At 46.2% G+C, this 13,196-nt stretch overlaps 1 protein-coding gene across 14 annotated transcripts in view; it reads left to right on the top strand.

Annotated features, from left to right (window-relative positions):
* NCOA2 (nuclear receptor coactivator 2) overlaps positions 1–13,196 on the top strand; it is a 1,057,595-nt gene that overhangs the window by 783,492 nt on the left and 260,907 nt on the right. For all 14 annotated transcript variants that reach the window (XM_069220319.1, XM_069220317.1, XM_069220318.1 and 11 more), the window contains one exon: positions 1,369–1,495. In XM_069220319.1, coding sequence (XP_069076420.1) covers positions 1,369–1,495 — 127 coding nt within the window. The remainder of the gene's footprint in view (positions 1–1,368; positions 1,496–13,196) is intronic.

Below are 13,196 nucleotides of genomic sequence, written 5' to 3'. Positions count from 1 at the left end.
AGGGCCAAAAAGTTATTGTGGAGCTAGTTTGCAGGAAAGAAAAACAAGTGAAATCTAATACCAGCTATTGTTTAATACACAGTTCTGTGACGTACAGTTCAGCATATATCACTTTCATTCAACATCCTTAGCTTGAGGGCATAATCTAATAGTGTTATCTTCACTCTGTTCCATTTTCATATCATTTTCTATAATGGTGTGTGTACTATGCTTCATTTCCAGAAATCTCTGTTGGGGATTTTGCCTAGTTCCTGGTTGATTGACCATGATTTTATTTGTAAATAAAAGCTTTCTTAATCTTTCAAAGTATGATTTTAATACATACAGTATATCAACTTACCAATCACGTCACTGCTCATTAGTTGCATTGTGTGCATTGTATTCTCCACTGAAATGTTTTACTCTAGTTATATAAGATTCAAATATGTAAATGAGCGGATAATGTTCTTGTGCTCAGTTCTTTCCAAATCGGAAAGTCGCAATACTTTTTACTTGCACAGATTCAAGTATCTTGTTTAACCCCAAATGTTATTCTTACCCAAAGATTCAGGTGTCTCCAAAACATTTGTCACTTGCAAGCCTTACTCATCCTCACTACTACAGTATCCTCAGTCTTACTCCCCACTGCATGACTGAATTCTGCACCGCACTGTACTGTGAGCTCATCCGCCAACACCAAAGCACTCCTAATTACTGAGCACCAAATGTTGGGTGGGGTTCTCAGTGAATGCATCCAAAATGGCCACAGTGCTGTGAGTTTTGGGAGTTCATGTGTTCAGTTTTTTTTAATTTTTATTATTATACAAGAGGGCAAATGTCACCTACATTCCTAATCCTCATAGCACCCAGCCACCAACATTGAACCCTCATCATACATGTACACTACGTCTTTTGCTTACTCCAGCATGCTTGCAACCATGAGTATATACATTTCTCTGATATCCCCAGACTGCTGCCACGTTGCACCAAAATACATGGGACCCACAAGTCTAGTTCTGGCATAAATTATATAAATGAATTCCCCTAACATCTGCATAAGTACTCACCCATCGCAATTACCCGTGCTACTATTATTGCAAAAACAGTTTTGCATATTTCTTTATAATATAGGATTCTTTACCACAGTTTATTTGAAAAAAAAAAAATAATTTTTATTATAAGGTATGTAATTGTTCATATGGCATGTGAAGCAAATCTAATTTGCTAATATTGCCCATTCTTGGTATTGCCATGATTTCACTATGAAAAGTGCTTTGCATGTTATTTACTTACAATCATACAGTTCAGTACTGTGAATGAGCTAATAAATAGTTGTTAAGTCGTACCATGTTCTCAGTAAATGACATTTTACATTATGTTTCTGCTTAGGACAATCGGAGCTGGAGATGAATATTGGACCACAGTACAGTCAACAGCAGGCCCCTCCAAATCAGACAGCTCCTTGGCCAGAAAGCATGTTGCCCATAGATCAAACCTCTTTCACCAACCAGAGCAGGTAGGTTTTACTGATAAGTCAACAAGATATGTTTTCATAATAAACTTTTTAGTCTTAATTTCTAGTTATGTTATAGATCTACCAACTACACCTCATTAGACTGCACTCTTTAGGGACAGTGTGAAAATAGAAGGTAAGAAGTTCTCTATCAAACGGTTTCTCTTTCATATTAGTAAATAGTACAGTATCTCCACACTTGTGTGGGATCTCAGAACACCATTATAAATGTATGTTTAAATCTTTTAAAAAAAATAATAAAGAAACAAACTTAAGAGGCAGCAATTTCTGTCTTTAAGACTGAAATAAATTCAGCCATACCAAAGCACACTTGACTACAAATACCACCCCTAAAACAGCATTTGAAAACTGAAAAGCAAAGATGCTAATGTGTGTTGCTATCTTTGCGCAACCCCACAACTCACTCTCCCCCCCCCCCCCCCCGACACCCCTCCCACTAGCCTCCACAGAATCGGCACTGGCTCCTTTATCTTTTTTTTGTCTGCACTCTGCCACACAACACCACAACCCTTCACCTTGTGGCCGCCCCACAGAACCAACCACCACCACCACCTCCTCCTGCCCAGGACATGAATTTTTGCCTCCCTCTTCTGTTTCCTCTTCTGTTCCAGACAGCAAGCCTAGAAGGGAGGCCCTGGGACTTTTGGAGGAGGAAAAATATAGACAAAGATCAATTAACTTGTTGGATTGGATGCTTATCCTCTGAATCTTTATGCCTGTGGTGAGGATGGCGGGGAATTAGCAGGCCTATCAGTCACTGTATTGGACATATTCCCAGAGATGGAATTTCAACAAGACCTTCTACCCCAAAAGTGATGTCCTTCCATTTAGTGGTCAAAAAGCTGCAGAGGTACTGGAGGTGCAGCTTTTAAAGCTGGATGTTGAGGAAAATGTCATCACGGAGGTACTTCTCCCAGTCATAACTGTGTCAAAACACGTTCTGCCCTTCAACAATGCCTTGCCGGATGTGGTGATGGCAGCCTGGCACAAGCTTACCTTGGCACCAGTGGTCAGCAATCTGGTGGCAAGGCGCGAGCACCATGAGATGCTCCCTTATCCCCACACCTGTAGTCAGAAAACCTGGTCATACCAGCCTCCTGCAACTGTATGCCTTTGGCACACCTTCCCTTCTCCTCCTTCTGACAGTCAAAACGGCTAAAAGCTTGAGGAAAGAAAACCTTTTCACCTGGCAGTATGGCTTCCCAGTCCCTCAGTGCTGCCTGTCTTCTAGTGCGATGTACCCATTCTTTATTGGACATGGCCCAGATTGTCATCCCCATTGAGAGCCTACTTCCAGGAGGTTGTGACGGATACCCAAAATGAATCCAGTCAAATTATAAAATCCAGCCTGAGCACTGTTCAGTGGCTTGTGCAGTGAGTACCTCTATCTCTATGGTGTCAACCTTGGCTTCAAACCTCTGACTTCTCTGTGAATGTGTAGGCCAACTTGATGGATCTCCCCTTTGACAGAGCATGACTGTTTGGGGATAAGACTGATTCTGTGTTAGAATGCTTCAAGGCAAGCAAAGCCACAAACTGATCTTTGGACCTCCGCCTACCAGTGACTTCTACCAGTGGTTCCAGCACAGAGGAGACCTATCGGACGTCATCATAATCTCCCCTGGCACTGCAGCAGTTGTGGTTTGGTGGGGGAACTAGGTGAACCTGCATGATGGGATGGCCTTCAGTCCCCCTCTGTCCATGCCATGATTGTGACAGATACCTCCATTCTAGGGTGGGGATGCTTATCTGGAAGAACTCGAGATCCGGGAGCCTTTTCATTCCAGAGGAGCAGGTGCATCATATCAACCTTCTCCAGAGTTCTCAAGATCTTAATGAACAGACACAATAGTGATGTGGTACATGAACAAGCAAGGGGAAGTAGGGTCTCAACTCCTTTGCCTACAGGTGTTATGGCTGTGTTCAGTGTCTCAGTTTGAGCCCCTTCACAGTTGCCAATTGCGGAGATTAACCTTCAGGATAGTGTTTTTGTTAATCACTTTGGCAAGACCGGTCAGTGAATTATAGGCCTTGACTTCCCATCGGCCATTCACCTAAATTTTTCCTGAAAATTTGGTGTTGCCAACCAGGGCTACTTTCCTTTCTAAAGTTGGAGACTTCTTATCACTTAGGCCAGTCCATCAACCTACCGACTGTCTATATCCCTGCCCCACCCCACAAAGAAGAGGAACAGCTTCATAGGTTGGATCCTCTGCAGGCGGTCAGCTTCTATCCAGACAGTCCCACTGCTACATAACTGGATAAACACCTCTTTGCTGGCTACTGTAGTTCCAAGCAAGGCAAAGCGGGTCAGAAGCGAACCCTGTCCAGATGGATCATCTTCCAAAATCTGCTACGCTTTGACCAAGAAAGAGCTACCGGAAGGAATCTGGGCTTATTCCACTAGGGCCCAGTGCTCAACCTCTGTCCCAGTAAAGGGTGTTCCAGCTGCAGAGATCTGCATGTAGGCTACGTGGGAATCCCTGCAGACCCCTCAGGGACAGTAGCCATTCGACAGGCAGAAGTATCAATCAGAAGAAGAAGGTTTGAGGATATGTGTGACTGTAGCTGTACATGCTCTGCATACTCCTGCCATCTAGTGTGAAGTCCAGGTTTGTTCAACTTTTTTTTTCTTTTCTTCTACGAAATCTTTCGAGCCACAAGGAAGAGGGACTCCTCCTCTTGGTGATTGCACCTGGGCATCAACTCCATTGTTACATTTTTTTTTCTCTCTGCTGTCTGGTTCGGACGTGTGTGCCTCTGCCCTGTGCTTCGACCACGGTAGAGTTTTTCAATCTTCTTACTATTTTCGACACTATTGTTTTGATTGTGCTTTTTCACTCTTGCAGTGGTCTTGATTTTCATTGGTTCGGGTTTCGACCGATTGCTCTTCGGGGAACCAGAGACTGTTGGGCCTACCTTACTGTGTGTCTTAGGCACCATTGAGGTCGTGCTCCTAATGGAACGGACACCCTTTCGATTTTGTCCGTGTTGCCGCATGATTTATCCACACACACCGACTAACACCTCGTCTGCAGTCACTGCCTTTCTCTAGACCATAGAGAAGGCAACTGCGATGCCTGCAAAGCATTCATGTCTAAGAAAACACTTGGTGACAGGAGGGCTGGACGACTTGAGATGTATCACAAGGCCTCAGAGGACGCTCCAGACATTTTCAGAGAAGAGCATGCCCAGGAGGAGCCAACCGCCAAAGAGGCCTTCTCTGGCAAATACTGCTCTAGCTCAGACGTCAAGCTTAGCCTCAAAATGGAAGACCTACCACCTGTCTAGTGCGTGAGTGCTGTGCCCCCTGATCCTCCACCCATGCTTTCCACAAAATCCCCCCTACCGCTGTTAAAGGTCACAACACCACTACTGCCTTACAGCCAAAGTCGGTACCAAATAATTTCTCTCCTCCGCACCTTCGGGCTTGGTGTCAGAGTGCCAAGAACGCCAAGTTCTTGGCATCGAACTCAACAACGTCAGACTTAGAGCATGTTTCGGCACCAACTTGACCCTTGATACTGAGCCAGAAGCTGCCTCTTTCCACCATAGAACTGACAAAACATCACAAGTCCAAGCCTTTGGTAGTCAGAGCCGAAGAACTCATGTCCATCTTTGACCTTTGCTTAACCAATCGAGCTGATCCTCGAGAAAATAGACGCCAGAGAGAGAAAACTTTACATTCAAGAGGGGAATGTAGGAAAGTACCCATTTTAGTATGGTTAAACCACAACCCCCCCCCCCCCCCCCCTTTTTTTTTGTTTTTTTTTTTGCCTGAAATTGATACTGACTTGACTGAAAGGGTGTTGGAATCCGGTTCCCAGAATTGGCACACAGCTAAGTCCCTTGTACCAGTGCTACCAAGATCTCTGTGACCGGGGTGGGGCCCTCCGGGCTGCACCATGTATTGTGCCACCCTAAGCGACCCCTCACCAAGCACATGCACACCGCCATTGCAGATTGTGTGTGCTGGTGGGAAGAATAAGGTAAAGTCGACATGGCAGCCCTCTCAGGGTGCCATGCCCATTAACCACTGCCTGTGGCGTAGGTAAGTCACCCCTCTAGCAGGTCTTACAGCCCTAAGGCAGGGTACACTACACCAAAGGGGAAGACATAGCTGCATGAACAATATGCCTCTACAGTCTCTAAGTCCATTCTTAGACACTGTAAGTGCAGTGTGGCCATATTGAGTACATGAACTGGGAGTTTGTCATTATGAACTCGCAGCTCCATGATGGTTTCCCTGAAGAATGAGAAGTTTGGTATCAAACTTCTGGACGAAGCCCCACTTATGGTGGCAAGTCCGGTGGGAACATTAGGAAAAACAGGGAGGAGTGAACACTCAAGCAAGGACCATGCTAAGATGTCCAGAGCTGACTTCACCCCCTTCCTGCTGAGTTCAACATCTTGGTTTGGAACTCACTGACCACTAGGTTTAGAAATGTGTCCCCCTCCCCAAAGGAAGTGGCCAAAAAAGGGTGTAGCCAACCTCAGGGACAGTATCCATTGGCTTGTGCCCTCTGACCCCTGTAAGGCCCCTAAATCTAGGATTTTAGGGCACCCCTGAACCAGATTCCTGGCGACCTCAGAAGTAAGAAGGACTGCTTAGCCGACCCCAGCAGAGAAGACTCCAGACACCAACTGACTAGACCCCAGCCCTGCCAGCCTGTCTGCAGCTTCAGGAGCCCTGCTACAAAAAGATGATGCATCCTGCAGGACCAAGGGTCCCTCCAAACCCCCAGAGGACTGCCTGCCCATCAGAGGACCAAGAACTCGAGAGGACAGTGGCCCTGTCCATAAGAAACTCCAAGAAGGACTCCAGAACCGCTCTGCTGAGAAACATCTATCACATCTCCAGGAAGAGGTCAAAGCCCGTCTACTCAGAAGCCATAGAGCCCGTTCCTTTGCAACACCAGGGCTCTGGAGTATACTCTCCATACTTCCTTACCCCCAAAAAGGACTAGTCTGTCAGACCAGTATTAGATCTCCGACCTCTAAACAAGTACATCCTATCAGAACACTTCTATATGTTCACTCTCCAGATGTCAGCCCCCTCCAACAACAAGGCGACTTTAAGACTACATTAGTCCTCCGATATCTACTCTCACATACCAGTACACCCTGCTCACCACAAATACCTATGTTTTCTTGTAGCAGGAAAACATTACCAATTCAAAATCCTTCCATTCGGGGTGACTACCGCACCACAGGTGTTCACAAAATGCCTAGCGGTGTTGCAGCACGTCTGCAAAGACAGAACGCCACCTATTCCTCTACCTGGATGATTGGCTCATCAAAGCCAGCCCTTGTCACCAGTGCCAACTACACACTCCGATAACAATCGATCTTCCCAGCTTAGGCTTCACCATGAACATACCCAAATCTCACCTACAACCATTACAGTTTAAACCATACTTAGGAGCAGTCCTAAACGCACAGCTAGGATTAACTTTCTCCAGTGCAGCCCAAATTCAGAACTTTCAAGCAACTCTGCCCCAGTTCCACCCAAACCAAACACTCTCAGTAAGGACAGTTATGCATCTGTTAGGAATGATGGCATCCTGTATTGCCGTAGTTCCCCACACACGACTACACATGACTACACATGAGTCCTCTGCCACAATGTTGAGCGTGCCAGTGGTCTCAGTCACAGGGTCACCTGGACGATGTAGTGTTGATAGGACATCATGCTCACCATTTCTGAAATGGTGGAACACTAACAACATGTTAAAGAGGTGGCTTTTCTGGACCCTGTTCCTCACATCACATTCACCACAGCTGCATCACAAACTGTTTGCGGTGCTCACCTACAAGTCCTGACCGTTCAAGGTCTTTGGAATGGTAGACATCAATCTCTACACATAACTACCTTGAGCTTCATGGAGTGTACCTAGCACTGAAAGTTTTCCTTCCTTGCCTGTTTCACAAGGTTGTCATAGTCCGGACAGACAATCTGACAGCCATGTTTTATTTACAAAAACAGGGGAGAAACAAGGGCTTCACATCTGTCTCCGACCAAATGGAAGTGGGCCATTCACCACAACAGTCCCTTGTTGGCGGAATATCTCCTGGGAAGGGACAACAACTTTGCAGGCCTGCTCAGCTGGATGCAGTCATAAGTCTACGACTGGGAACTCCACCCAGAAGTCATCCACTCCTACTTCCAAAAGTGGGGATTCCCTCAGATAGACCTCCTCGCCACACAAAAAAATGCAAAATGCCCAAACTTTGCTTCCAGATACCCACTATCCATGGGCAACTCAATATGGATAAATTGGTCAGGATTTGCCTATACTTTTCTGCCTTTTCCTCTCATTCCATTTCTGGTTTGAAGGCTCAGGCAGACGTCTCACCATGATCCGTGTGGCTCCCACCTGAGCACGTCATCCCAGGTTCACAACACTTGTAGATCTATAAGTAGTCCCTTACAAAAGCTCCCCAACAGGCCAGACCTTTTCACTCAGAATCAAGGACAAATTCGACCCCTAAGACATTCAGCCTTGTAATTTGGCTCCTGGAGTCCTAGAGTTTGGCTACTTCGGATGGCCACAAGAATGTATGGGCTTTCTTAAGGAAGCACGCAAACCTACCATAAGGGTTGTATGTCAGAACAATGCATGCCTCTACCACGCATGCCGTTACTCTACATTTTTTTTTTTCCACAATGAATGCGCCTTAGACCATGTATTCCTTTATGACACATATTAGTTTCAATCACATACCTTAGGGTAAAGGGTTGGACTTCAGAGTGGTATAATTTACTGTTTTAACTCCAGTCTGCGCTACAGTAGAGAAAGAGTTATACTTTAAAAGTCCAATGCTTCTTTCCCTAACGGATGTGTAGGAAAATGGCTCCTTGTTGCAGTTACCCTCCCCCCCCCCCCCCCCCCCCCCCCCCCCCACCACACACACACACACACACACACACTTTTTGCCTGATATTGATGCAGACTTGACTGAGAGTATGCTCGGACCCTGCTAGCCAGGCCCCAGCACCAGTGTTCTTTCACTAAAAATGTACCATTCTTTCCACAATTGTCACACCTCTGGCACAGAGATAAGTCCCTTGTAAAAGGTACCAGGGGTCTAAGGGATGCAGCATGTGTTGTGCCACCCTAAGGGACCCCTCATTTAACACATGCGCACTGTCATTGCAGATTGTGTGTTGGTGGGGAGAAAAAGGCAAAGTCGACATGGCATCCCCCTCCGGGTGCCATGCACTCAAAATACTGCCTGTGACATAGGTAAGTCACCCCTCTGGCAGGCCTTAAAGCCCTAAGGCAGGGTGCACTATACCACAGGTGAGGGCAAAGCTGCATGAGCAATATGCCCCTACAGTGTTAGTCAATTCTTAGACATTGTAAGTACAATGTGTCCATATTAAGTATATGGTCTGGGAGTTTGTCAAAACGAACTCCACAGTTCCATAATGGCTACACTGAATATTGGGAAGTTTGGTACCAAACTTCTCAGACTAATAAACCCACACTGATGGCAGTGTTGGCTTTATTACAAAATGCACACAGAGGGCATCTTAGAGATGCCCCCCTGTGTTTCACCCAATCCTTCAGTGCAGGACTGACTGGCCTGTGCCAGCCTGCCACTGAGACAAGTTACTGACCCCCTGGGGTGAGAGCCTTTGTGCTCTCTGAGCCCGGAAACAGAGCCTGCACTGGGTGGAGGTGCTTCATACCTCCCCCCCCCCTGCAAGAACTAGAACACCTAGCAGTGAGCCTCAAAGGCTCAAGCTTCATGTTCAATGCTCCGGGGCACTCCAGCTAGTGCAGATGCCCAAACCCCAGACAAAGCCCCACTTTTGGCGGCAAGTCCAGAGGAGATAATGAGAAAAACAAGGAGTCACCCCCTCAGCCAGGACCACCCCTCAGGTGTCCAGAGCTGAAGTGATCCACTTCTTGAGAAATCCTCCATCTTGCTTTGGAGGATTAGGCCAAATAGGGGTAGGGATGTGCTCCCCTCCCCAGAGGGAGTGGGCACAAGGAGAATGTAGCTACTCTCAGGGACAGTAGCCACTGGATAATGCCCTCTAACCCTAACACACCCCTAAATTTATTATTTAGGGGCGACCCTGAACCCAGGATTTCAGATTCCTGATGACCTAAAAAGGAGGGTTGCTGACCTGAAAACCCTGCAGAGAAGAAGGAAGACTACTGCTTTGGCCCCAGCCCTGCTGGCATGTCTCCTGATTCAAAGAACCTGCACCAGCGACGCATCCTGCGGGCCCAGCGACCTCTGCTGACCCAGGGGACTGTCCTGCAACTACAAAGGACCAAGAGCTCCAGAGGACTGCGGAACTGTCTACCTCAAGCAAGAAGAAACAGTCTTTAAAGGGACTCTCATCTAACTCCAGAAGCGCGAGTCCCCACCACTCTGCGCCCCAGGCCCATGTCCAGAGAAACCAACAACCCAGAGAAGATCCCCAGGCAACTCTGATGAGATGTCCCCCATGGGCTAACCTCTCTGCACCCCCATGGCAACGCCTGCAGAGGGAATCCCGAGGACCCCCCTGACTGCGACTGCCCGGAAAGAAGAAACCTGATACCTGGAAGAAGCACTGCACCCGTAGCTCCCAGGCTCGTGAAGAACCAACCACTGGTGCAGCAGTGACCAGCAGGCAGCCCTCAGCCTTGCTCAGTCGGTGGCTGGAAAAGCCCCCTGTGCCCTGCCTGCAACATCTGAGTGACCCCCGGGTCCCTCCATTGATTTCCATTACAAACCAGACGCCTTGTTTGCCCACTGCACCCGGCTGCCCCTATGCCGCTGAGGTTATGCTTTGTGTGCCTGCGTGGGACCCCCAGTGCTCTTCTAAACCCCCCTGGTCTGCTCCCCAAGGACACAAGTACTTACCTGCCAGCAGACTAGAACCGGAGCACCTCCTGTTTCCATAAGTGTCTGTTATGTGGGCCCCTGTTTGACCTCTGCACCTCAACGGCCCTGTGTTGCTGGTTTTGGGTGTTTGGGCTTGACTGGAACCCCCAACGGTGGGCTGCCTATACCCCGGAGACTGAACTTGTAAGTGCTTTACTTACAGTATTAACCAACATGTAATTACCTCCCCCAGGAACTGTTGAATTTTGCACTGTCCACTTTTAAAACAGCTTATTGCCATTTTATGCCAAACTGTGTACATTACTGTTTTGATTCAAAGTCCTACCGAAACGTATGCAAAGTACCTTACATTTAATGTACTTACCTGCAATTTGAATCTTTTGGTTCTAAAAAATAGAATAAGAAAATATTTGTCTATATAAAAACCTATTGGTCTTGAGTTAAGTCATTGAGTGTGTGTTCTCATTTATTGCTTGAGTGCGTGCAACAAATGCTTAACACTACCCTCTGATATGCCTAACTGCTCTACCACACTACCACAAATAGAGCATTAGTATTATCTATTGTTGCCTCTGTCAAGCCTCTTGGGGAACCCCTAGACTCCGTGCACACACACTCTCATTTTGAGATAGTGTATATATAGAGCCAGCTTCCTACAGGATGTGAATGTAATGACATGCGTGTTAAAGGAATGCATAGTAAAGTCACGTTCATTATAACAGCTGCATTATAACTGCTCCTGTGGTTCGGCCGTCAGAAAGGCAACCCTTTATCGAATTCTGGCATAGCCAGATGGATAGTCAAATGTATTCAAGCATGCTACATTAAGGCCAAAAGACCTTTACCCGTTTCTTTCAAAGTACACTCCACTCGGGTAGCTATTATGACCTTCCTTGGAAACATTCCCATAGCTGACATTTGTAAGACAGCTACATGGTCTACACCACACTGTGTGGATGTTTTATTATGACAAGAAGCCACTGTAGGTCAAGCAGTGCTAAGCATCCTTTTTCAGAATACTGCAACTCCCACAATCTACCCACCGCTTCTATGGAGGGACTGATTGACAGTCTGTGCAGAGCATGTGTATCTACAGCCACACATGCCGTTGTATGGATTATGTTACTTACCATGTACCTATCCATTTGTGCTTTTGTGCTGTAGATTCACATGCACCCTCCCTCCTTCCCAGACAACTGTGGCCATTGTAGTTATACTTTAAAAAATTTACTGTTAGCATGGATATCTCTTTCCTTACACATACCTTTCACTTTCATTACCACCAAGAGGAGGAGTCTTTCGACCTCGTAACTCGAAAGACCACTTGGCAAAAAAAAAAAAAAAATCACTTGCTCAACTCCGGACCTAACACTAGATGGCAGAAGTATGCATAGCATGTGAATCTACAGTACTACATGCTACAAACAGATGCTTACAGGGTAAGTAACATAATCCTTACCTTCCTGCAGTATTGGGCGAATACTCACTCTGACTGAAGATTTGTCAACATGCCTGCCTGCCTGCTCATTTGATGGTTGTGTTAGAGTGTAAGTTAATAAAGTCCCAATTCTAGTCTGGTACTGCCCTACCTAGTTTCAATGCCAATCTATCCACTCACATTGAAGGCTTGGAAAAAAATTGCTTGAGACTGATGATGTTGCACCGGGGTGGGCACTTTATGGGATTGGCAACATCATCTGATGTCCCTTTCGGCATCAGTATGAAGCCAGTGCTCCCTGTCAGGGACTTAAGATTTTGAAGTTTCTGTATCCAGTCTGGCTCCTCGGATAATTATATAGGTGAGGAATCTGCAGGTAGATATACTAGCCTTCAGAAAGATCACCACAGATTTTCTTTTTTTTTTACTCATCTGTTTTATTGTTTTTCCGCACATCAAACAGTAACATCTGCAATTGTCGCGATATCGGACATAACATATATCTGCAATAAAGCACAACAACAATAACATCAACAACTCAGGTCTTATCTCCATCTATTTGCACGTTTTATATCTTGCAATTAAATCACTCGTTCTCTGCGGTGTCAGATCTTGGCGGGTGATCTAAATTATCTGATTTTCCATGTGTCACTTGATTGTGCGGGGGGCAGGAAGGGGGGAGTCGGGGAATCCCGGGCTAGGGGATAACTATTGATTTTATTTGTGCTTGTCTCACTAATACATATTATAGCCATGTGGAGAATTTCCTTTCATGTGTGATTAAATATAATTGATGTCTTGCATGTTTACCTAGATCTCTGTCGATTTTTCAAGGTGGGCGCTCATCATTTTTGACCTCTAGTTTGGCCACAAATGTTTCCCAAACTTCGGACCCAGTGTGTTTCTGGCCTTCGTCCAGCAATTTCCGTAGGACCTGATACTCTGTGCGTGCCCAGCGTAGTGTCAATCCTCGCCATGCTTTCAAATCTGGTGGTTTGGAGGCTTTCCAGTTCATAGCGATTAACCTTTTGTACATTACAAACGCCAGATCTGCAAACCTATGTATGTGTTTGTTTCTTGTCTCTTTTTCTAATTCCGAGGAAACAGGAGCTATGATCCAGTATAAATACAAGGTCTGTAATTGCTGATATATCAGTCACTACCGCTTGCCATGTTGAATCCAGAGAGCCCCACTCCCAGATCATGTGATAAAAGTTAGCTGAAGGGGAATTGCATCGGGGGCACTGGAATTCCGCATCAGGGAACATACGCTTCAGTCGTGCAGGTGCAAGATAAGTTTGATGTATGTAATTAAATTGAGTATATCGAAATCGAGGGTTTCTTGACACATTGCGAGTATGACTTACTGCTTGAGCCCATTCTTCTGCGGTCATT

This window comes from Pleurodeles waltl, chromosome 2_2 (assembly GCF_031143425.1).
Source record: "Pleurodeles waltl isolate 20211129_DDA chromosome 2_2, aPleWal1.hap1.20221129, whole genome shotgun sequence".
NCBI classification, from domain to species: domain Eukaryota; kingdom Metazoa; phylum Chordata; class Amphibia; order Caudata; family Salamandridae; genus Pleurodeles; species Pleurodeles waltl.
This window is presented reverse-complemented; position numbering and strand designations above follow the sequence as displayed.